This window comes from Chiloscyllium punctatum, chromosome 40 (genome assembly GCF_047496795.1).
Source record: "Chiloscyllium punctatum isolate Juve2018m chromosome 40, sChiPun1.3, whole genome shotgun sequence".
Taxonomy (NCBI): Eukaryota; Metazoa; Chordata; class Chondrichthyes; order Orectolobiformes; family Hemiscylliidae; genus Chiloscyllium; species Chiloscyllium punctatum.
Window position 1 is genome coordinate 42,798,953 of NC_092778.1, and position 26,245 is coordinate 42,825,197.

A 26,245-nucleotide genomic window follows, 5' to 3' on the forward strand; every position below is an offset into this window, starting at 1 on the left:
CCGTTTTCAGTCACACTTGAGTCGAGGGGAGGCACTATTTTTTTCAAGTGGATAATGCGGAGTTGTAGTTACAGGTAGGCCGCAACCTGGGGGAACAGCACTAGCTGAGGCGTGTTATGTGCCAGTTGGATTGGAAAATTTCAACGTCAGGGCCGGATATTCGGGTTCATCAATCGGCGCAATCGGAAAAATCTCTCAGACCATCCTGAAAACAGGTAGCACCCGAAACACAACACCCTCTTCCCACTCTATCACCAAAACGCTCACGGCGGAGACGGTGCAAATCTGAAAGAAAGACAGAAAATGCTGGAATTACTCAGCAAGTTAGGAGCATAAAAACAGATTTCGGGTCGATGGTCTATCATCAGAATTGAGGAGAAAGTGAGGACTGCAGACGCTGGAGATCAGAGCTGAAAATGTGTTGCTGGAAAAGCGCAGCAGGTCAGGCAGCATCCAAGGAGCAGGACAATCGACGTTTCAGGAATGAGGAAAGTGTGTCCAGCAGGCTAAGATAAAAGGTAGGGAGGAGGGACTTGGGGGAGGGGTGTTGGAAATGCTATAGGTGGAAGGAGGTCAAGGTGAGGGTGATAGGCCGGAATGGGGGTGGGGGCGGAGAGGTCAGGAAGAAGATTGCAGGTTAGGAAGGCGGTGCTGAGTTAGAGGGATTTGACTGAGACAAGGTGGGGGGAGGGAAAATGAGGAAACTGGAGAAATCTGAGTTCATTCTTTGTGGTTGGAGGGTTCCTGGGCAGAAGATGATGCGCTCTTCCTCCAACCATCGTGTTGCTATGGTCTGGCGATGGAGGAGTGCAAGGACCTGCATGTCCTTGGTGGAGTGGGAGGGGGAGTTGAAGTGTTGAGCCACGGGGTGCTTGGGTTGATGTGGCCTCCTCTATATTGGGGAGACAGGCCACCTACTTGCGTAACGTTTCAGAGAACACCTCTGGGACACCCGGACCAACCAACCCAAGCACCCCGTGGCTCAACACTTCAACTCCCCCTTCCACTCCACCAAGGACATGCAGGTCCTTGCACTCCTCCATCGCCAGACCATAGCAACACGATGGTTGGAGGAAGAGCGCCTCATCTTCTGCCCAGGAACCCTCCAACCACAAAGATTTCTCCAGTTTCCTCATTTCCCCTCCCCCCACCTTGTCTCAGTCAAATCCCTCGAACTCAGCACCACCTTCCTAACCTGCAATCTTCTTCCTGACCTCTCCGCCCCCAGCCCCACTCTGGCCTATCACCCTCATCTTGACCTCCTTCCACCTATCGCATTTCCAACGTCCCTCCTCCCTACCTTTTATCTTCGCCTGCTGGACACTCTTTCCTCATTCCTGAAGAAGGGCTCATGCCTGAAACGTCAATTCTCCTGCTCCTTGGATGCTGCCTGACCTGCTGCGCTTTTCCAGCAACACATTTTCAGCTATCATCAGAATTGGGAAAGGTCATAAATGTAATAAAGTTTGAGGTCCTGGGCCCCACCCTATCAAGAAAGCATTGCAACAGCCCCTAGTCCGTCACTTGCACACCACTACCCTGCCACTAAATGATCTGCCAATCCATCACAAAAATATGACAATACGTTCCCTACCCCCCCAGCCCCATCATGAAAATTCAATAAAGTAGTTATATGCCCCCACCATTACAAACTGCAGTGACATTCCCACTTTTCAGCCTGCAGCATTGCAAACTGACCAACATGATTGTTACAAGATTGTTGCCTTATTTCCAAAACTTTGCCAGTCGAGATCTAGAGCTGCAAGGTTGTTGCCAATGTGATTCTCTTTAACTTCTGCTAAGGATAGTTGGAGCTGTAATTGGTTCCTCATTGTAATTTTCTAGGAGAAAGTGAGGACTGCAGATGCTGGAGATCAGAGCTGAAAATGTGTTGCTGGAAAAGCGCAGCAGGTCAGGCAGCATCCAAGGAGCAGGAGAATCGACATTTCAGGCATGAGAGCTCATGCCCGAAACGTCGATTCTCCTGCTCCTTAGATGCTGCGCTTTTCAAGCAACACATTTTCATCTCCTCATTGTAATTGCCAACAAGTTGAATAGGGATTATCAAAATACTGCAGGCAGTTTTTTTATTGAGTTGAGTTGACAATTTTTAATGAATTGTTGATTGGGCTTTTATTGAAATTGCATTATCTTCTGACAGAATTGAATAGAAGTTTACTATGTTAACATGGCAGTTTACTTCGATCACCATATTGAAGCACCTGAGAATGTTGGTTCACCATCAGAGATTGCTTGGCATCGTATCCATCCATTATTGGCAGTGGCCTCTGTAAGCACCAGTTGTATTCCAGGGGGCAGTGTGGATGTGTATCTTGAACAGGTGGGTGTCTTGGAATTTCCTTCCCTCTCTAGGAGACATGGTCACCTTTGCTTTGGTTTGTTTGTCATTAGTTACAATAAGATATATGTCATGGTTTGGAGGTGCTGTTGTTGGACTGGGGTGGACAAAGTTAAAAATCACACACCAGGTTATAGTCCAACAGGTTTATTTGGAAGCACTAGCTTTTGAAGCACTGCTCCTTTATCAGGTGGTTGTGGAGTATAAGATCGTAAGACACAGAATTTATAGCAAACGTTTACAGTGTGATGTAACTGAAATTATATATTGAAAAAGATGTAGTTTGTTTGTTACATTAGATTAGATTACTTACAGTGTGGAAACAGGCCCTTCAGCCCAACAAGTCCACACCGCCTCGCCGAAGCGCAACCCACCCTTACCCCTACATTTACCTCTTACCTAACACTACGGGCAATTTAGCATGGCCAATTCACCTGACCTGCACATCTTTGGACTGTGGGAGGAAACCGGAGCACCCGGAGGAAACCCACACCGACACGGGGAGAACGTGCAAACTCCACAGTCAGTCGCCTGAGGCGGGAATTGAACCCGGGTCTCTGGCGCTGTGAGGCAGCAGTGCTAACCACTGTGCCACTGTGCCGTCTCTTGTCTTTTAGAATGACCATGTTGATTTCAGTTCTTTCACATGTAAATCTCAGAACTTTTTTAAAAAGTTACATTTTCAATTGAACTTTAACAATAGGTGCCATGTCGGCCCAGATAATGCATTTGAAGGTATGAGGTGCCCCGTGTGAGGCTGTCTGTGCCTAAATGGTCAGACTGATTCTATTTCTAAAACAGGGATTCACAGAATCTTACATGGATTCATGCAGTTTTTGAGCAAAGTAAAATGTAGTTCTGCAAGTACAAATTCACCCCACATTTTGTGTGTGCACACGCAAGTGGGTACGTTAGCGAGTTTTGAGAAGATTTGTAGCTCAGGTTGAGGTTCAGGATGTAGGTTTGCTCGCTGAGCTGGAAGGTTGATTTCCAGACGTTTTGTCACTCTACTAAGTAACATCTTCAGTGGGCCTCCAGGTGAAGCACCCCAGGAAATGACATCACCAACCCAAAGAAACCCAAACATATAAATAGAGAGCAGGAATTATCAACAATGCTTTGCCTGGAGGTCCACTGAAGATGTCACCTAGTAGGGTGACGAAATATCTGGAAATTAACCTTCCAGCTCAGCGAGCAAACCTACATCCAGAAGTGGGTGTGTGTGCTGGCGGGAGGCATATGCGTGTCTGTGAGAGAGTGTGTATGTAAAAGGGTATGAGTCTGTGAGAGGGTGTGGGTGTCTGTGTGAGCATATGAGAGAGAACTTGTGTATGAGAGAGAGAGTGTATGGGTCTGTAGGAGTGTGTGTGAGAGAGAGAGACAGACAGACAGAGAGAGAGTGTGTAGTGCAATGCGTCACCTGTAGAGTGACATGAACGCAAGGTCCCAGTTGAGGCTATCCCCATGGGTACCAAACTTGGTCATCAGCCTCTGCTCGGCCACTTTCCGCTGTTGGCTGTCCCGAAATCCACCTTGGGACAAGCTCTCTCTCATACACTTACACATACACACCCACACACGCATGATCTCACAGACTTATATCCCTTTACACTCACACTCACACGTAGACACACTCTCTCACAGACACTTATTCCCCCACAAACACACACACATACATACACACATATAAGTTTGTGGGGTGAATTTGTACTTGCAGGAATAAATTTTATTTTGCTCAAAAACTGCATGAATCTAATTAAGATTCTGTAAATCCCTTTTTTAGAAATCGATTCAGTCTGAACATTGGGACATAGACAGCCATACACTGGACTCCTCACACCTTCACTCCATTGTCTGGGCTGACATGGCACCTATTGTTAAAGTTCACTTGAGAATGTAAATTTTAAAAATAGTTCTGGAATTTACATATGAAAGAACTGAAACAAACATGGTCATTCTAAAAGATGAGAGACTTAACAAACAATCCAGATCTTTTTCAATATATAATTTCAGTTACATCACACTGTAAACTTTTGCTATAAATTCTGTGTCTTACGATCTCATACTCCACAACCACCTGAGCAACCACCCGATGGAGGAATAGCTCTCCGAAAGATAGTGCTTCCAAATAAACCTGTTAGACTATGACCTGGTGTTGTGTGATTTTTTTTAACTAAGATATATGTGAGCACCAATAATGAATATCAACAAGTTATTGATTAAAAAAGCATTACAAGTGAGCCCAAAAATCAGCAGACATCTAACTGTGTCGTTTTCATGTATGTCACTGGAGTAGAAATTCTGGATGGTTTCTCTTGTTTATAGGATCACAGTAACATTTCTGCACAGAAAGAGACCATGTAATATCTATAACAGCTCTCCACAAGAAAAATTTAATTAGTCTCAAACCCAACACTTTTCTTGTAGTTCTGCAATTTTTTTTCTCTTTGGGGCTAACCCTTTTGAAAGCAACAGTTAACTCTGTCTCTGCCACACACTGAAGCACTGTATACAGATTCTAATTACATGGTGTTATAAAAAAATTATTCTAATGATATGGTTGGCTACCTTCCCAGTCATTTAAATGTGTGTCGTCTTGTCTTTAACCCTTCCACCGGTGGGAGCTGTGTCTTTCTATTTTTCTATTGGGAGCCAAAACACTATAGGTATTTGGGTTGCAGCAGTTCAACGCAGTGGGAGTGGTGTGTGTGAAGAGAAGCTTGTGCTTAGTGTAAGCATGTTGTAATATTTCAGTCCTTCCTGAAATACAGTAATGAATAACACTAAAAAATATGACTATTATCATCTAATCTTATAATGTTACTCTAACTGACGCTGATTTTTAAATCCTAAAACTAACCTGACCTATATTAACTTAAACTAAATATCTTGCACCTTTTCCCCTCCTCCCACTAACCAACCACCCCCTGACACCCACCGTGTTCCCTGCCCCAACCAATGCAGTTCTTTAGAAATTAGTATTTTGCTTGGTTTATTGATTATGTACTATTGTCCAAAATGAAACACGAATCTAAATATATAATCCAGTCCTGCGCCTTTTACTTAGCAACATGACTGGTCCTGCAGGTAGTGCATTAGGCACTTGTTAACTTCATTTGAAGATTCAAGTTTGGAACTGAAACCTACCGGAATATATCCTCTCACAGCGTGGGAGCAATAGTATTAAAAGCAAACTGAAATAACTCCACAGAGGCCAGTATCTTGCCACCAAGTCATCCTTTATTTACATATGCATAGTACTTGACACTGCCCTGGCTTCCTCAGAGCCAGCTGTCAGAGTGAACAGAACTTGTGACAGTCCTGTTTTTATTTGTCAGCCAGGGCTCCTCGATTGAACCAGGTTAACAGTCCTAATCAGAAACTGATATTCTAGGAAGTTGACTTGGCTGACCTCATTACAATCACTACACAAATTCATGTCCAGTTGTGCAAGTTGACATGATAATTGTGTGTTCTTAAATAATGAAATAGCTTGTGTCTACAATGAGGTTCCATATTATGTTAAAGTTAACAATGTATATATTAAGTGGGAAGTAATGTTGACTAACCTCTCCTCATTTATAGGGAGAACACATTCCTAGTTCACACATAGAGCGTCCCTTCCAGCCAACTGTCATCAGTTGGCATCCTTCCAAGAGGGTTGTAGCAACCGGATGGGAAACTGGAGCAGTGATATTTTGGTCTGAACAGGGTGTGGATGAACAACAAATAGCAGCTGGCACACACCGAGCTCAGATCACCATCTTGGAGTGGAGCAGCAATGGCACACGGCTGGTCTCTGCTGATAAGGTAGATGAGAGCGGATACAAAAGTAAAATATTGCAGATGCTGGAAACCTGATATATAAAAAAATACTGGAAATGCTCAGTAGATCTTATCATAGAATCAGCTGACAGCATCTTTGAAGATAGAAACAGAATTCATGTTTTGGTTGATCTCGTGGAAAAGTCATTGACCTAAAGCATTAACTCTGTTTCTCTCTCTCCACTACGCTGCTTGACCTACTGAATATTTCTAGAATTTGAGAAGGTGATGGCCTAGTGGTATTATCGCTGGACTATAAATCCAGAGAACCAGGTAATTTCCGGGGACCAGGGTTTGAATTCTGCCCCAGCAGATGATGGAAATTGAATGTAATAAATCTCTGGAATTAAAAGTCTAATAATGACCACAAATCCATTGTCGCTTGTTGGAAAAAACCCATCTGTTTCGCTGGTGTTCTTTGGGAATGGAAACTGCCATCCTTATCTGGTCTGGCCTACATGTGACTCCAGACCCACAGCAATGTAGTTGTTTCTTAGCTGTCCCCTGGGATGGGCAATAAATGCTTAGCTAGTGACACGCTCAGCCTGTGAATGAATAAATAAATGTTGTTTTTATTTCAGGAGAGGTTGAAATTTGGCCAAGTCTGACTGCTGTGCCAACACAATGTAATTTATAAAAACATTTTATCAACACTCTATTATGAGAAAATGAGGCATTTTCTAAACTATTGTTACACATAACATTGTCAACAAGTGCCCCAGAGTTAATGGCAATGAGGGAATCTTAGAAACTTGATGTTCTCTTCTCCCTTCTATTGATTCTCCTTAGTGTGATGTGTGGATTTGAAAGGTTTCATTGTCAGCATTTATATAATGTGGTTACGGTAACATTGCTATTGTGGTACTCAGCTAGCACCCCAGAGGTTGGGAGTTTGTATGGCGCTATGGCAAGTTAAAATTGAGTTTAAAAAAAAATTGGTGAATCAGAATCAAAATGAGAATTGCTGAATTGTCTTAAAAGCTCATAAATACAATCACAAGAAATGGCGCATCATTCTCACCTGTATTGATTCCACAGCCCTCTGAACTTCCACCGAAAGACTATATGAGGGTTTGACTAATGCAAATAACAAAACATTTCTGGAAAATGATAAATTACTGGACAAACTCAGCAGGTCTGGAAGCATCTGTGGGCTGAAAGCAGAGTTTACGTTTTGAGCTGAGAGGTCTTTCATCAGAACTGATAATTATTGGGAAGAGGTTGGAATTTATGCTGATGACAGGATATTGGAGCAAAATGGATGAGTGGATAGGTGGAGATGGAGCCCAGAGAGAGCGACAAAAAGTTAGGCAATCAGGAGGATTGTTGATATCAAGCCAGGGAAGAAGAAAAGCTGACAATGGGCACAATGAGTAGGTGAGAATGGTTTGGCAGTGCTGCAAACACTTCATATCATGACAGGTCCTGTGGTGTGGAGGTGCTTAAAGGACATGGACAGAGATGTTCAGGCTTTAAAATTATTGACCTTGATATTGAGTCCTGAGGCTGTAGGGTCCCCAAGTGAGAGATGAAATTCTGTTCTTCCAGCTTTTGCTGAGTCTCACTGGATATTTGAGCAATCTTTTAACCATCTACAATCAAGTGATTGTAACAATAATAAATGCAGCCAATATGTGACACCTACTGGATATGGGCAGCTCTGGCTATCAGTTTCAGACTGTGGTGCTGCATCCTGTAAATAATGAGCTGTGTTCCTGATGAAGATCAGAAGTAGCTGAAGGGTGACAAATTTTCCATTTTGTGTACAAAATTCTCTTCTTGCCTGCAGATTCTATTTTATGATTGACTTGTTTTTATGTCACATTCAATTCGTTTAGTCTGCAGTCTTTTAGCCCACAATTTACCCTCTTAAAACCCACTCTTTCCCTTGTTTGTCACATATTTTAAAAAGTTATAAAATATTTCTATTACAAACAAATGTATGTTGCTAATTTATGCAAATGTGTATTTATGCACTGATGTATTCAAGCACTGGAGTACAGTTCAGAGCTTTAATGGGAAGGATAAAAATTCATTAAATATACAGTGACTTTTTTTTGAATCCTGTATAAATATTTAGTTCTGTGATACAAGTTGGTCTGTTTCTGTAGGATAACTACAGTGTATAAGTTGACAGTGTTATCTGTAAAATGATGCGTCAGTACACACTAGATGATGAAAGTGGATTTTGCTTCATCTCTGATTAATGATTAGTTGCTCTGGCACAAATTTAGATATTTCCTATACCCATGTACCCTCGTTTGTTTGCTTCCAGGCTGGAGTTCTCATGGTGTGGCGCGTGGATCAGCATGGACGTGTACAAGGATCACCACTTGGTAAACAGGATTATGGCAAGCAGCTGACACAATGTATCTTCAAACCTCCTGCTCCAGGAGAGTAAGTACAATTTAAACAGCAAAGAATCATACAGTATAGGAGCAGGCCTTTCAACCCACCAACACTGTGCTGACATATGATATCTTTCCAAAATAAAAACTTTTTGCCCCTACACAGTCTGTATCCCCTGCCTATTCATATATCTGTCAAGATGCTGTTGAACATTGCTATTGTATCTGTGTCCACCACCTCATCTGGCAGCACATTCTTGGCATTTCCCACCCTCTGTGTAAAACCTTGCCCCTCACATCTCCTTCAAACTTACCCTATTTTACCTTAGAACTATGTCCTCAAGTAATTGACATTTTTACCCTGGAAAAAAGACTCCAACCATCCATTTCTCTCATAATTTAAAAAAAATAGAATCCCACAGCATGGAAATAGGCCATTTGGCTCAACAAATCCACACCAAGCTTCTGAAGAGCATCCCATCTAGGCTCATTCCCCTACTGTATCCCTGCATTTTCCATGGCTAATGCACCTTACCTACACGTCCCTGAACACAATGGGACATTTAACATGATTAATCCACTTACCTTGCACATCTTTGGACTGTGGGAGGAAACCGGAGCACCCAGAAAAACCCATGCAGACACAGGGAGAATGTGTGAACTCCACACGGACAATCGCCTGAGGCTGGAATCAAACCTGGGTCCTGGTTCTGTGCGGCTGCACTGTTAACTACTGAGCCACCATGCCACTCTTTTGCAAACTTCTATCAGGTTGCACCTCATCCTTTGACGTTCAAGTGAAAACAAGCCAAGTTTGTCCAATCTCTCCTCATAGCTAATAGCCTCCAATGTAGACATCATGGTAAACTGTTTCTGTAAACTTGCCACTTAAGAAACATCTTTGCAGCCTAACACTCCATGACAAATGGAGGATGAGTATATCTGATATGAGTCAACACTTCTGTTTCTGTACCATTTGTTGAGAAGACCCAGACTAGGACTTGAGCACATGTTCCAGATTATCCTTTCATTTCTATACTAAAACAATGCTGCATTATCTTAGATGTCATATTGCAGACACAATATCAAAATGAAGCATGCTGGTTAAGGATACCATAATTTTCTTTGGTGTAACAGCCTGAATTCCTCATTCATCAATACAACAAGACATAGTTTGATTGATCATTAAGTTCTTGTTGTAAGTAAAATAGTTGCTGTATTTGACTACATATTAATAGTCTGTTGCATACCACTTCAAAATGTTTGGAGTACCTTGAAATTACTCTGAAAGAATTAATAAAGTGATTTAAATCCATTCACTTTCTGAAAGAGAGCAATATCAATATAATTTCTAGTCCAGGACAGATGTTTTATTGCTATTGCTGAGTACTAGCCCACCAGAGATTAATATATGAATTGATAGCTAACTGCACATATAGAAGAATGAGACTGATAGAATGGTTCATTCTGCAGGGACCTCATACAGTTGGCGAAAGCTGCAGTAAGTGGGGATGAAAATGCTTTGGATATGTTCAACTGGAGAAAGGTTGGAAAGGGAGATGCACCATTTAAAGTTGGACTTCAGCAAGGAATCACATGTTTTGTCAGTGCAATAGATGGTGAGCAAAATATACTCTGAGTAACTTCTTAAACAATGCAATTTGTTCTAAAGATACATAAAAATGCTAAGAGATGTAGTTTCCATCGGTTACAGTAATTACAATAAAGAGTGATATATTCAGAGAGGAGATATGGAGTAGTAGTTTTCAAGTTAAGTTTCAAAAATTGTCATTACCCCGAAAAAGAATTGAATTATGAACATAAGTTATTCAATTTCCTCCGCCTGAGGAATAACATCATTAGTTTTCATAGAATCATAGAATCCCTACAGAGTGTAAGCAGGCCATTTGGCCAATCGAGTCCACACCAACCCTCTGGAGAGCATCCCACCCAGAAAAACCCCGTCCCTGTAACCCAACATTTTCCATGGCTATCCACCTAACCTGCACATCCTGGACACTATGGGCAATTTAGCATGGCCAATCTACCTAACCTACACATCTTTGGACTGTGGAAAGAAACCATGCAAACACAGATAGAGTATGCAAATTCCACACAGGCAGTGTCCCAAGGGTGGAATTAAACCCACGTGGCTGGCACTGTGAAGTGGCAGTACTAACCACTGAGCCACTGTGTTGTCCCGTGATATGCCATTCAATACTCTTCTATACCTTTTCTTCTGTGGGTACATCAATCTTCTACAAACTGAAACCACTTTCTTGTGTTTTATCTAATGATTAACTCTGATCGTGTTCACTTGTTTATGTACATTCTGTGTTCACCTGAAGGTGGAAAATAGCAGTGTTGAACTGCTGCAAACAGATTGAACTATTTACACAGAAACAGAATTGGGGAAAATTCAGAAAACCAACAGACAATTTGGAACGAACTCAAATGCTGAGCAGTCTATGGAACTAACAGTTTCCATTAGCAACTGATAGAATAAAATTAGAATATATGGTCCAAATGTAAATGTGGCTGATGGAGTTGTGTCGTCCCTAATGTAGAGCAGCCTATTTAAGCATATTAGCATATCTAACCACCGCCATTTTTTCATTCAATGGTGTTACCATCACTGAATCTCCCACTATCAACTTCCTAGGGAGTTATCATCGCTCAGAACCTTAAATGGGCTCAAGAGCAGGTCAGAGGCTAGAAGTACTGCAGTGAGTAATTCACCTCTTGATTCCCCAAAACCTGCCCCTGATGTAAGGCACAAGTCCGAAATGTGATGGAATACTCCCAACTTGCCTGGATGAGTATAGCCCCAGCAACAATCAAGAAGCTTGACAGTATCCAGGAAAAAGCAGCCCACTTGACTGGCATGCCATCCACAAGCACTCACTCCCTCCACTGCAGGTGCTCAGTAGCTGCAGTGTATAATACCCACAAGATGCACTGCAGAAATTCACCAAGAATAAGGGCAGCAGATATATGGGAACACCGCCATCCTCAAGTTCCCCTCCAAGCCATTCACCATCCTGGCTGAAATATATCTGTGTTCCTTCGTTGTCATTGGGTTAAAATTCTGGAATTCCTTCCCTAATGGCATTGTGGGTCAACCCACACCAGTAGACTGCAGCAGTTCAAGAAGGCAGCTCATCACCATCTCAAGAGCAACCAGGGATGGCAATATGCGCCGGCCAGCCAGCCAGTGACAGCCAGATCCATAAACAAACAAATAGATAGATAAATAAAGCCTATCAAAGGTTTTCTTTGCTATATGAGTGTTTACTTCGAAGATAGTGTCATCCACCAGCCTGAATACAATGAGCATTTAAGCAAAACAGTGACTTGCCTGGAAATATCTTCAACAAGCAATAGAATGTGAGATAAGAGTGAGGAGTTAGCATGAGTGCTGCACACTCTGAGGCAAGGAAGGAAGAGAGCATTTTACACTGTAACACTAAGGTGGGGAGAGGGGAAAATAATGCCATAATGGATAAGATTGCTATGCATTATGCAGTGTTGGTGAGGACGATATCTCTGAATCTCAACCTGTTATCCTGCAGTTCTGAGGTCTAGTTTTGACATTTCTATCTGTTTTCCTCTGTTGCAATGGGCTGCAACTGTTTAGAATCTTCTGAAGGTATCTGTGTAAATCGTTAAATTGTATCTTGTGTTTACTTAATTTGCAGCAAACTTATAATTTTCAGAACCTAGACATGTTTGTCTCTAGCATATTCTGTTATTCCTCCATTCCTCAACTTGCAGAAAACCAAAATTATTTACAATGTATATATGGTTCTATTGAGATTTAGATTGTTTTAAAGTATTCTGTTGCCTTTTGCTTACTCAACAAACCTTTATTAGGCATTTAGACAACTGATACAATTCATGGCTTTCATTGTGGCCATTTCCAACTTACAAGCGCAGTGGTGGTTGGTTCCAAGTGTTCACATTTTACACAACGTAAGGAATAAACACCCAGCACAAAATTGGAGATTATGTATCTCCAAGCTTGGCTAATGGCTGGAGAAAGTATTTTGTGGAGTTTTAACATGGGTATAATTTTGTTACTGTATAACATTGGAGTATAGTCCAAGTGAGGCTGACTTTGTCATTGTACAACACAAAGGTACAATATTGATGGTGATGCTGACAGATATGTCACTAAGCCTTTCTGCTTTGCTCTATCTTAACATCTTCTGATCCAGTTTCACTCTGGATTTCTATGGCCTTCTAGTTACTAAGAGGTTTCTCATGCTGCATTTTGTTAATCTTTACCCTTAGTATTTGTAATGTGAATAATTTCTGCAGCCTTGCCAGTAGACATGTTTCACTTGTTAAGTGTTGCCTGCTCTTAAAGCTCAAGATCAACAGGACTAAACTGTATTCCCTGAATATGAAAAATTGTTTCTTTTCCCAAACATGCTACAAGATCTGCTGACTATTTCCAATGCTATGTTTTGTTTCTCTAAATTAGGAACTGTGTACTATGTTGGTGAAAAAGGGAAGAGCTTACAGGTCCTCAGTACTGATAGGCCAATCAGGAAGCTCATGTACATGGAGGGGAAGGAAATCCTGATGGTTGTGACTGAAGCACTTATCCTATCTCAGCATAGTATTGCTCTTGATGGAACAAGTCAAGAGCTTATGAAGGTATGGGCATGTCTATGGCAAATGTCTCTAGAATTTCATTAAATTTCTGCTCTCACTTATTTTAAGTAACAAAACGGTTCTGACATTTTCGGGGATGGTTCTTATCTGTTAGTTATGTTGGGTAGTAACACCGCAACTCTCATTTCTTGCTTCCAGTTTAGCTCTATTTAATTCCTTATCATTCTAATCAGGGCACTGTTCCTGACACAAGGGCTAAAGTACTAATGAATTTTGCAGACATTAGAGAGTTGGATTTGAGGAGCACCTGAAAGGCAGAGAAAAAGACAGACAAGCAGAGCAGGAGTGGGTGCTGATAGTAATTTTTAGATGCCAAATGGAACAGAAATTGTTACATTTTGGAAAGTATTTCTGTTTGTTCCTCACAAATATGGAAGCATTCTCATTTTACTTTTGCGCAATTTAACTTGTGAAAAAGATGCTTGCTACTTGATATAAGCTTTAGCTGTTCAGGCTAGAGGTCAGTCATGGGAGCGGAATCTTAGGCCAGAAAGATTTACTGTCTCAACGTGGAGAAAAGCTGATGGTTGAAAATAACAACATTGTTAGTATGATTCACTAAATGTGATGTGCTTTAGTTGCGATTGTTATTCTGTTGTCTGAACTGTTCATTGCTAATTCTGATTTTCTGAGTAAATGTTGTATTTTTACAAGGTTTCCATTGTACAGGCACCTATTTCTGTTTTTGTTTGCAGGTAAAGCTGAGTGGAAAGGCAGGCCAAAAAGCTGATATAATCTGGGCAGAGAGTGGCCTTCTCATTACAGCAACAGATGAGATAGTTATTAGGTGAGGACTGATTGGGTTTCACTGGATTTCATTTCTATTGCAATGTCATAAAGTTTGAATGAAGTTTTAAAATGTTGTTCATTTTCTTATGGTGCTCTGTGAGTTTAATCCATTTTCACTTTGGTTTTTCTTGGAAAACCTGCTTCCACTAGATGGATTTAATGACGTGTGCTGCAAGTTAATGTGTATCTTTTATTTGCATCGAAAGCCTCGTGAGTGCAGGTGAAGGCTGGGATCAAGAATATTTGCTGATAAGAGATTTAACCAAATTTAATACTGTTGCTGGGTGCCAGAATGATTTGCAGTCATAATTAAGTAAACTGCTCACCTGGTTTTCTATTCTTTTTATTTTCGCAGAATGTCAAACAAGTTTGAGTTTTTTTTTCTTCATTTGAGAAAATTGGAACCAATTTACTTTTTGGTTTTCAACCTAGAAACAAATATTTCAGTAAAACTCAGAATCCCTCCTCAGTCATGAAGAATGTAAACATAGGCAGATTGGGAGAAAGTCCAGTATAGCTGAAGCCTAACTTCAATAGACCAGAGATCAATGTTGTTCCTTGTCCTGCTCTACCTTGCTTCCATACACTCCCCTCATCCCACCCCCAATCATGTGTCCCACATTTGTGAATATTTCACTTTACTATCTACATTCCTTGATTGTTCTTTCTCCCAGCACACTGTATATTTCCTGGTTACTCTCCCCAGGAATGTGTATATGCTCCGGCTATGTGCATCCCTATCTTTTTCTCCCCGGTCCATCTGCATTTTCCATCCATTGACCCCATACCACGTACAGTCTCTGGCCACTCTCTTGCACATTGTTTATATTTTCCCGGCTGCTCTCCTATACCGCTTGTCTGTTTTTCCAGGGTTCTCTTCCCCCACTCCATATATGAACTTTTCCCCCCTCAGCTGCTGATTCCTGTGTGTTCATTTATTGGCTCATGCTTGCATCATTGTTTTATATACCTGAAGATTCAATTTGTTGGTGAGGGACCTAAGAAGAAAAATGGTCATTTTTATTTTTCACAAAATTAACAAAGCAAATTAGAGAATTAAGATATGGATGAAAAGCACATGTCAAACTAATCATCGCATGAGTTTGGGTTAATCATGATTAAAAAAAACTGATTGCAACATCTGGTACTCCATTAAACTGTAATACTTTATAAGGAATAAGTCTCCATGATATTGTAAAAATAACACGACCTGAGGTCATCGAAATAGGAACAGGTGATGGTGTTGATTCCTGATGCAGGTTTGCTGGGTGAGCTGGAACGTTCAGCTACAAATCTTCTCAAGACTTGCTAACACCTATGGATGTCAATTCCATTATTGTGGCATTCTACAACATCACCTTGTTCTTAATATTTCTCCCAGATGATTTAATTCAGTTTGGTCATGTTACTTGCCCGGCACGTTGCAACCCTCAGGAGTGGATTCAACAGTGATGGTTGTCACAACTGCAGTCAAACTGCTATATAGTAAATTAGGCTATGAAATTAATTTTAAATGTCATGACAGGAAATTTTGGATTTCCTGTCTGTTTTTGAATGTCAAGATGTTGAAGGGTAATATAGTTTTTATAACTTTTTGATACTGCAAGCCATATTATCATACTAATTGCTGGCAAACTTGTTAATTTAGAAGTGAACATGGCATTCGGTGTCAGATGTTTGACTTTCAGACGAGTTGTTAAATTGAGGCTCACCTCATTTTTCTGCAACTATAAAAATGTTATGGTGTTATTGAAAGAAGAACAAGGCAAATTTTTATAGTATCCTGGCCATTACTTATTCCTCAACCAACATCAATGTCTCCAAGAGTTTGCAAATCGGCTGCTACACTTCCCTACTCTTCAGTGTGACTTCATTGTGAAAATCTTTAAAACATGCTTTTTTTTTCAAAACATAAAAAATAGGAGCATGAATTGGCCATTCAACGCATTGAACCTGCTCCACCATTCATTATCATCATGACTAATTCTGTATTCCAATGCTTTATATCTCTGCTCTCTCCATATTCCTTGATGCTTTTAATGTCCTAGAAATCTATTTCTTAATTAAATTCAGTAATGTGACCTTCACAGCCTTTTGAGATAGAGAATTTGACAGGTTCATCACCTTCTGAGTGAAAATATTTCTCCTATCTCAGTCTTACCACAATGTGGCTCCTTGTTCTAAAGCCCTGTCAGAATTCTACTCATTTCAATGCGATCACCTCTCATCCTTCTAAAGTTCAGTGAATACAGGCCTACAATCCAATCTCTCCTCATATGATAAACTTACCATCCCAGGAATCAGTCTGGTGAACCCTCATCATACAACCTCTGTAGTAAGTATACATTTTCTGAGGTAAGGAGGCCAAAACTACAAACAGCAGCCCAGCTGTGGTCTTGCCAAGGCTCTGTGCATCTGCAGTAAGACATCCCTGCTCCTGTACTTAAATCCTCTTGCAACAAAGGAAAATATGCTGTTTGCTTTCCTAACTGTTTGCTGTACCTACTTGCTTGATTTCAGTGACTGATTTCTAAAAACAGCCATATCTCTTTTTGTACATCAACATTTCCCAATTTAGCACCATTTATATAAATCTCTTCCATTTTTTCCCCCGTTTAACCACCCATTTATCCACTTTATAGTACATCTGCCGTGTAATTGCCCACTACGTTAACCTGTCTAAATTAGCTCAAAGCCTCTTTAGACGCATCCCCCTTACCACTTGCAACACTCACCTGGTTCAGTGTTGTCAGCAAATTTGGAAATATTTGATTCCTTCATCCAAATCATTGATATATTTTGTGAATAATTGGGGCCTAAGCACTAATCTCAGTGGTACCACAATCCACCACCTCCTACTTAGTCCTATTCCTATAAACAAATCTCAATCCCTGACAGTATATTATTTTGAATCTCACATGCTTTAATTTTGCACACTGATCTCTTATGTAGGACTTCATCAAAAGCTTTCTGAACAACCAAATACACCACATCCACTGGTTCTGACTTATCTGTAAACAGTAGTAAACAGTAATATCCTTGAAAAACTCCAGTAGATTTGTCAAACGTTATTTCCCTTTCATTGATCCTTATTGACTTTGTCTAATCCTGTTAATTGCCCTGTTATAGTTCCTTAATAATTGATTGTTCTCAATAAGATAATATTTCTCCCAGACGATTTAATTCAGTTTGGTCATGTTACTTGCCCGGCACGTTGCAACCCTCAGGAGTGGATTCAACAGTGATGGTTGTCACAACTGCAGTCAAACTGCTATATAGTAAATTAGACAATAGCAGGCTATGAAATTAATTTTAAATGTCATGACAAATAAAGTTATGTTCATTTGTTTTCACAACTTATTTAACTTATAATGTTTTGAGCATCTGCCTAATATTTATGTTTAAGTAAAGAGTTTTTTTTCTATCTCTTCTACAGTTAATATCTTTTGTTGATGTCTTCTATGTCACTCAATTGAATGCAATCATTTAATTTGAATCTCCTCCACTTAGTGTACCTATTATTGCATCTGGTTCATGAGTCAGTTTTGTAGTAGTGTTTATTGTTTTAAAGAACACTTTAGAAATCATTTACTCTCAATCCTTTTAATCCCTGATGTAAAACTCTCATGTTAAATTGCACTGTGTAATGTGTCAGTGAGTTGTATGGCATCTTTTAGTGTACCTGCTTTAAGAAACACTAATAAAGTGATCATCATGAACTTTGTGCTATTTTTCCAACAGACTCTGGGATTTAGATAAAGATGAGAATTATGCTTTGACACTAGAGGAACATCTGGGGTTTAGCACTGGAGAAATCATAAATTGCATCTCTTACAGTGAAAGTAAAGGTAGGTTTGTATCTTGCTGTGTCTTTCTACTTTCTAGTTCCTTCATACAGCAATGTGACCTTTGTGACAAAACTACATGGCCCTCTAATTAACTACTTCAAAGAATGATTGTGGCACAAGAAAATATCTGATTTTCAGCAAAAGTGTGGATCCAACTCCTATAATTTTGGATCCGTTAATATTGTGAGATGTGAAATATTTGCATCTTTTTAATTGAATGATTCACTTAGAATGTTGTTGCATGTATTAGAATGTTGTGGATTGCCTCAGTTTCAGTAATGGGATTTGTCACAGCTGCCAAAATATGAAGAGTTTTCAGAGTAAGTTGTTGGGCCTGGATTGGCCTGACACTCCTCATTAAAAGGAAAACTATAAATAAACTGATTTATTTTTCAGTTTTATAATTGCATAGCATTATAACAGACAGAAAAAAAGCTCAGAGAAGGGCTATATAATTGTACTAACCTTGAATTAACACAGCACAGTGAAGAAATATGCTGTACTATGTACCTTCGTGTTTTGTTGCTGATTATGTACCCTGTTTCGATTGCTATGCTTGTTATAGAATTCTTTTTTTTTGTTTCCAGTTATTTCCTTTCAAAACGTAGTGATCCTCAAACAATCTTTTTCTACTGAGTTAACTGTAACTTAGTTTTCAGCTACTGGACAGTGGAGGCCACAAAGGCCAAATGTTGAGACTGAAGTGTATTTTATTTAAGAAATACTAAAAAGGGTCAAAAGTACTGTTATGTCTCATTGCCAGTCATGATCCAGTCACCTTTTTAAAAACAAGAAGACTACACACAAAAGTGAACAAAGGACTACTACCATTTGACCTGAGACACCTCTGTTATGAACCCAGACTAGACTGTCAACTTTATATTACGATCTGGCAAGGGATCAGTATTTACTTTTAAATTAGACAAAGTGAAAGACACAGGGAGGATTACTAAGAGAATAAAAATTCACAAATTTCTATCGTCTTGAACATATGACAATAAACTTTAGCATACAATGTTAGAACAGCAATGCAATCAATTTCTGACACCCAAATTAACACGTTGAAAATATAGGTTATACAATATGATCAAAAACCTGCAACATAAATCAAAAGGCAAATGTGTCAAGGTAATTCCCATGGATTTTGCAGCATTCTCCTCCCACATGTTAATGAAAGGTAGCGTGATCTAATCCCATTAAACTTCACAAGGGATCAGAATTCTTCACTTTTGCCAATCTGGCCTTGAAACCCATCTGGTCATGGACTGCCTCAAGGATTACTCCCATTCTGCTTAGTCACCTGATTGCCTTGGTCCACATTTCCCTGGAATCTGAAAATGCAGTCCAGTTCTCACATCTTGAGCTTTTCACCAACATCTAGCTTTACCATGCTAAAATTTGGTTTTCCCCTGAGCTTCAATCTTGCTTAATTACATCCAGCATATACTGCCTGTGCGCCTTTCAACCTACCCTCTCAGTTGTACAGAACCAATAGTGACACTAGTACCTTCTGACAGTTTCCATGAACTGTTGATAACCAAATCCCATGTAGTTCAACTGGCTTTACTTTAACAGTTAACAGCAACATTTCCTGACATGTGTTTACTTCTATTGCTATCTACCTCCTTTTTAAAAAGAATACAACCTTTGAACTCCTCTTCAGTGACCCCCAAACTGTACTGAGTAAGCTACTGAATACCTTGCAGTAAGTACCTCCCTATTGCAGGGAAGAATAGTCACTTAGCAACTCTTGGATTTATCTGTAACATACATATTACCAGTCCTAGATTGCTGTATTTTTCAGTTAACTCAGTATTTATAGACAGATTGTAAAGACTGTCTCTGTTCATTTTTCCTGTATTTCTAGTTGTGGACTGAGAAAAGAACTATTTTAAAAGAAAAAAAATTGTTTGAGGATCACTACATTTTGAAAGGAAATAACTTTGCCCGCATTATCAGTACCATTTGCGTAGCTACTTTAAGCAATGATTGAAGTATGGCTACAGATGACCTGGAGCTAAGTGGTTGTGTAGGGATGAAGCTTTGGATGGTATAAGTAGCTGATTGGTCTGTGGACACTTGTTGATGACAAAGGCCTTCAGCTTGCTAACAACTATGTGATTGGTTCTCAGGTAGCTGAACAGCTTGGGATCATAAGCAAGATATAGGGAAGCCTTCAGACCACTACCAGCTCAGGAGTTCTCACTCTTCTCTGTAGTAAAAGCCATTTTAAAACTAGCTCATCTTTCCTTCAGTAGTTCCTGTAAACGGTGACGTTTAATTGATAAATCAGAAACTTCTTTTTACAAGTGAACCAGCCACCTTGGGTCCCTTGCAAACCAGTGGAAGCACCTGGAGAAGGACAACTGCGAAGTAGCATTCTAACCAGCACAAGAATCACATGGATTATCTCAGCCACCCATGTGATCAAGAACCATTGAATTGCGTTGCCAGTCTTACCGCCCGTCCATAACACCCATTGTTTGTTTCTCTGTCTGTGTGAGAGGGAGTTTATAAGGATACTACAACTTGCTGAATTCAATTCATTTCATACATATAGAAAAATTTTGAGTTTTATGAGACCAATTGGCAGGCTATTTGCATGCAAGGTCCCATAAACAGAAATGAGATGGTTGACCAATTGATTAATGATGTTAATTGAAAATGCAATGTTGACCAGGCAATCTCTTCACAAAGTGCATGATGTATTTCAATAGGCCTCAGTTCAGTGTTTCATTTAAGACATCAACTGGACTTCCAGAAGGCATTTGATAGAACCACTGCTACGTGATTGGGTATATGTTATGGTCATCCAACTATTAGGAAAGCAATTTTTAAGAATGTTGTGCAGAGATGCAAATACTATAGAGTAGCTATAATGGAGTACTTTAATGTGAACTGGGATAGTAATTGTGTTAAGGACAGAGCAGGGGAACATTTCTGAAGAGATTTCAGGAGAATTTTCTAGATCCCTCTGCAGTATCTTCTTTGTTTCTGCATCTAAATTAGCAGGTGTCCTTTTCCTGTGAGATTCTGTGAACAGATGGTAGAGCTGGCATCCAACACTTCATTGGTTTCTGTTGAACTTATCTTTGTCAACTACATCACATGGGCATGTCCTTGGGCATTGGAACTGCATCCATTTTTTCAAGATGTCCCATTCACCCTAAGTTGAAACGGGCATTAGCAAGTTTTGAGAAGATTTGTTGAGGTTCTGGATGTAGGTTTGCTCGCTGAGCTGGAAGGTTCTTTTCAGACATTTCATCGCCATACTAGGTAACACATCGGTGAGCCTCTGGATGAAGCACTGGTAGCATGTCTGCTCTCTATTTATGAGTTGTGTTGGTGATGTCATTTCCTGTTCGTTTTCTCAGGGGGTGGTAAATGGGATCCAAGTCAATGTGTTTGTTGATAAGAGTTCTAGTTGGAATGCCATGCTTCTAGGAATTCTTGTTCATGTCTCTGTTCTGGAAGGGGCATTTTAAAACATAATTGGTAAAGTTCAGCACTTGTGATGTTATGACAAAGGTTAGGCCATTAAGGTAAGTCAGAATTAGGCTGAACATAAAAAGTTCTGAGAGAATGTGAGAAAAGAAATAAGAGATGGCTACTAACATCTAAAATTCTTGTACAGCATTTACTGGTTAGTGTCATATCCAGGAAATGATACGTAGGCTAAAATAATATGGTTGTGGTTGTTGGAGTCAATTATCTTGACTCCAAAGAATAATTTCAGGAGTGTCCTTGGCCCAACCATGTTTAGCTGCTTCTGTTAGAAGCCCAGAAATCGTGATATCTGCTACGAATTGCATAATGTTCAGTATTGTTCTGAACTCTGCAGATACTGAAGCAGCAAGTGCCAGGCAATGACCATCACTGACAAGGGAGAATCGAACTATCTCTCATTGATATTCAATGACATTACTATTTCTGAATTTATTTTTATTCATTCACAGGATGAGGGTACCGCTGGCTGGTCCAGTATTTATTTTCCATCCCTCATTGCCCAATGGGCAATTAAGAATCAACCCCACATTGCTGTGGTTTGGAATTACATTTAGGCTAGACCAGGTGAGGATGGTAATTGCCTTCCCTAAATGCCATTAGTGAACCAGATGGGTTTTTCCAACAATCGACAACAGATCGTGACTGGACTCACAATTCCAGACTTTTATTGAATTCAGATATCATTATCTGCCACAATGGGATTTGAACCTGGGTCCTCAGAACATTACTGACTTGAAAATGTGTTGCTGGAAAAGCGCAGCAGGTCATGAGCCCTGAAGAAGGGCTCATGCCCGAAACGCAATTCTCCTGCTCCTTGGATGCTGCCTGACCTGCTGCGCTTTTCCAGCAACACATTTTCAGCTCTGATCTCCAGCATCACTTTCTCCTCAGAACATTACTTGGGTCTCTGGATTAACAGTTCAGTGATAATACCACAAGGCCATCTTGCCCCCCAACCTTAAGATTCTTGAAGTTATTATTGACCAGACTGGATGGTTAACTGTCCACCAGCTGAAACACTCACTTCCTAGACAGTACACTGTAGCAGCAGTTGTATCATCTGCAGCAGCTCACCAAGGATGCTTTCATAGTACAGTACCTTCCTAATCCACAAGCTATCACTAGGAACAAGCTGGCATGAGGAACTCATCAAGTACAAGTTTCCCTCTAAGCCACACAGCACCCTTCTTTTTCTTTAATTGTTGTTGAGTAAAAATTCTGGAACTCCCTTTCTGACAGTAGTTTGGGTTATGTCTATCACATAGACTGCAACTGTTGAAGAAGAATGCTTCCTACAACCTTCTCAAGGGCAATTAGAGATGTGCAATAAATGCTAACATTAGCAGCGATGCTTGCATTCCATAAACAATTTTTTTTTCCAAGTTTCTTTAAGCTATTGTCATTGACCTGAAAATCTCTCTCTGCAGATGCTGCCAGACCTGCTAAATGCTTCGTGCATTTTCTATTTTCATTTTACATAATTAATTGGTTTTGGTTAAGGACTCTTTCTGAATTTTATAGACTATGGAGATTATTTACCAGAATTATCATTTGTTTTCTAAATGTTCTGACCTCCATGGAGGCTTCCAAGATTCCTGTGTGACCCTTATTAGACCTTAATTGCCAGTATGTTATTTGATTGTGGGGTCTGTTGTCTTACTACGTGGCCATTTTCATGAACTACGTGTAAGGGTCACTGGATGTTAATCAAAAATGAGAACTAGTGTCCAGCGTGAGGATTCTCCTGTCAATTGTCATGTATTGTTTTACTGCTTTGCATTGATTATTGATTGAACCTGGAACCTTCCAGATTTGTAAAAACCACATCAAGGTATATACTTATTCCACCTGGAGAATAGGAATTGATCCAAGCATTGCTTTTTAAAGATAAATGTTGACAAATAAATTTGAAGGCTTATTCAGAAAACCATAAATTATTAAATCACGCATTCCTTACTGTATAAGGTATCTGATTGAACGAATAACTTGGTGTTTCCTAGGTATCATAGCAGCCGGCACCAGGAAGGGACAGGTTGCTTTGTGGCGAAAAACGCTGGTCAACCGTTCGAATGGTGGCAGAATAGAAGGGAAAGATCAATGGAAATTGCAAGCCCCAATTGATCTTGAAGGAAATATCACACAGATCAAGGTAATAGAGGTGAAGAACATGCTCACTGTGAGGTCATCTTCTTTGGACTCTGTGTATGGAGGATTTGGTCTACTTGCTAATCATCATGTGTGGTCTTAAAACATAGTTCTTAAACTGTAGTTCTCAGACTAATAAATCCACACAAAAAAAAAAGTTTGTATTGGTTGGGGAGTGTCATAGAGTATATTAAGATTATTCTCCTTCCTCAGCTCCTTGTGGTTCATAGAATCAAAAACAAAAAAAACTGTTACCCTGTCTGTATGGGGCATCGCTGGTAGTGCATCAGCTGTGTTGCGTTAGGATATTCATAGCACTTGTTCTTCTGCAACCTCTGGTGTTCCACATTATTTATAGTGCACCTACTTTGCTGAAGTGTTAATTTTCAAAAAATTAAATTTGTGGCATGTGAGTACCACTGGCTGGTCCAGCATTTATTGTCCATCCGTAGTTGCCCTTGGTGATGTTGAGCTGCCATCTTGAATGGCTGCAGTTTGTTTAGTGTAGGTTGACCCACAATTCCATTAGGGAGTACGTTCCAGAATATTGACCCAGTGACACTGAAGAAATGGCAATTTATTCCCAAGTCAGGATGATGTGAAGCTTGGAGGCAAACTTGAATGCTGTGGTGTATCTGCTGCCCTTCTGCTTGTAGATATCAGCTCTTGTGGGTTTGGAGGACTCTGTCAAAGGGATTTGTGATTCCTTGATTAATTTGTGCACTGCATTTTGTAGATCATAGGCACTGCTGCTATTGTTTCAATGAAGTGAATTTTGTGGATGCGGTGCCAGTCAAGCAGGCTGCTTTGTCCTGGATGGTCCAGCTTCTTGAGTGTTATTGGAGCTCTACTCTTGTAAGCCATTGGGGAAATTCTATCACACAACTGACTGTACCTTGCAGATGTTGGAAAGGCTTTGGCTTTGGGGAGTCAGAAAGTGAGGTACTCACTCAAGATTCCTAACCTCTGACCTGCTCTTGTAGCCACAGTGTTTATGTGGCTGGTCCGATTATATTTCTGTTCAATGGTAACCCCCAGGACCTTGATAATGGGGAATTCAGTGATAGTGCCACTGAATGTGAAGAGACAATTGTTAGATTCTCTTTTGTTCAAGATGATCATTGTCTGACATCGTGGTATGAATGGTACTTGCCACTTTTCAACCCAAACCTGGATATTGTTCAGATCTTTCTGCATTTAGCCATGGACCTCTTTCATTTCTATGTAGTCACGAATGGTGCTGAAGGTTATGCAACTGCCAGGGAGCATCCTGATTTCTGACCTCCTGATGAAGGGAGAAGTGATGAAAATTCTGAATGTGGTTGAGCCAAGGACATGACACTGAATAAATAGCTCCTTGAAAGTGGAGTCACAGGTAGACAGAGTGGTGAAGAAGGTATTTGGCATACTTGCCTTCATTGGTCAGTGCATTGCATAATGGAATTGTGATGTCATGCTGCGGCTATACAGAACATAGGTGAAGCCACTTTTAGAATACCGTGTTCAATTCTGGTCTCCCTGCTATAGGAAAGACGTAGTTAAACTTGAAAGGGTGCAGAAAAGATTTACAATGTTGCTCAGGTTGGAGAATTAGAGCTATAAAGAGAGGCTGTATAGGCTGAGGCAATTTTCCCTGGAGTGTCAGTGGCTGAGGAGTGATCTTAGAGGTTTATAAAACTATGTGGGGCTTGGATATAGTGAATAGCCAAGGCCTTCTTCTCAGGGTGGGGGAGTCCAAAATTAGAGGGCATAGGTTTAAGGTGAGAAAGGAAAGATTTAAAAGGGACCTAAGGGGCAACTTTTACATGCAGAGGGTGGTGTTGTATATGGAACCAGCTGCCAGAGTAGGTAATGGAGACATGTAAAACTACAACATTTAAAACGCATCTGAATGGGTACATAAGTAGAAAGGTTTAGAGGGATACGGGCCAAATGCTGGCAAACTATATTGGTCAGTTTAGGATATCTGTTTGGCACGGACGAGATGGACCAAAGGGTTTGTTTCCTTGCTGCATAACTCTGTGACTCTATGATAAACCTGCAGAGATATCCTGGAGCTGAGATGACCAACTTCCACCAATTCTTTCTTTATGCCAAATATGACTTCAATCAGTAGAGAGTTTTCTCTTGATTCCCCTTTGCTAAATATCCTTCCTATCAAATTCTGTCAAATGTGGCCTTAACGACAAGGGGTGTTACTCTCAACTTGCTTGTGGAATTCTGCTCTTTTGTACATTTTTGTGTCAAGGCTGTAATGGGTTCAGGAGCTGAATAATCCTGATGGAAGCCAAACTGATTGTCAGTGAGCAGGTTATTACTGAGAAAGTGCTGCTTGTTAGCACTATTATTGATGCCTTCCATCATTTTACTGATTGAGAATAGACTGAAGGGGCAGTTAATTGGCAAGATTGGATTGGTCAGCTTTTCTGTCCAGGACATACCAGGGCAGTACATTGTCGTGTAGATACTATTGTTGTAGCTGGACTTAAAACAGTTTGGCTTCGACCCTGGCAAGTCCTTTTGCAGATCCTATCAGTTCTATTGCTGTATTTTTGTTAGAATCCCTATCCTTTGCAGTATCGAGGGCCACCTATCATTTCTTGATATCATATGGTGTGAATTGAACTAGTTGAAGGTTGGCATCTGTGATACTGGGACTAGGAGGAGACCAAGATGGATCATGTGCAAGGCACTTCTTGCTGCAGTCAGATGCTGGCAAATGTTTCAGCCTTACCTTTTCCACT

General features: G+C 40.4%; 1 protein-coding gene across 5 annotated transcripts in view; it reads left to right on the top strand.

The window, feature by feature from the left end:
* ift140 (intraflagellar transport 140 homolog (Chlamydomonas)) overlaps positions 1 to 26,245 on the top strand; it is a 145,557-nt gene that overhangs the window by 226 nt on the left and 119,086 nt on the right. For 2 of the 5 annotated variants that reach the window (XM_072559663.1, XM_072559662.1), the window contains exons 2-9: positions 2,196 to 2,341; positions 5,945 to 6,169; positions 8,460 to 8,581; positions 10,006 to 10,151; positions 13,019 to 13,194; positions 13,908 to 13,999; positions 17,743 to 17,849; positions 23,357 to 23,505. In XM_072559663.1, coding sequence (XP_072415764.1) covers positions 2,196 to 2,341; positions 5,945 to 6,169; positions 8,460 to 8,581; positions 10,006 to 10,151; positions 13,019 to 13,194; positions 13,908 to 13,999; positions 17,743 to 17,849; positions 23,357 to 23,505 — 1,163 coding nt within the window. Of the gene's footprint in view, positions 1 to 79; positions 216 to 2,161; positions 2,342 to 5,944; positions 6,170 to 8,459; positions 8,582 to 10,005; positions 10,152 to 13,018; positions 13,195 to 13,907; positions 14,000 to 17,742; positions 17,850 to 23,356; positions 23,506 to 26,245 lie in introns of those variants that run through there. The other 3 variants (XM_072559666.1, XM_072559665.1, XM_072559667.1) reach the window with 3 other exon arrangements.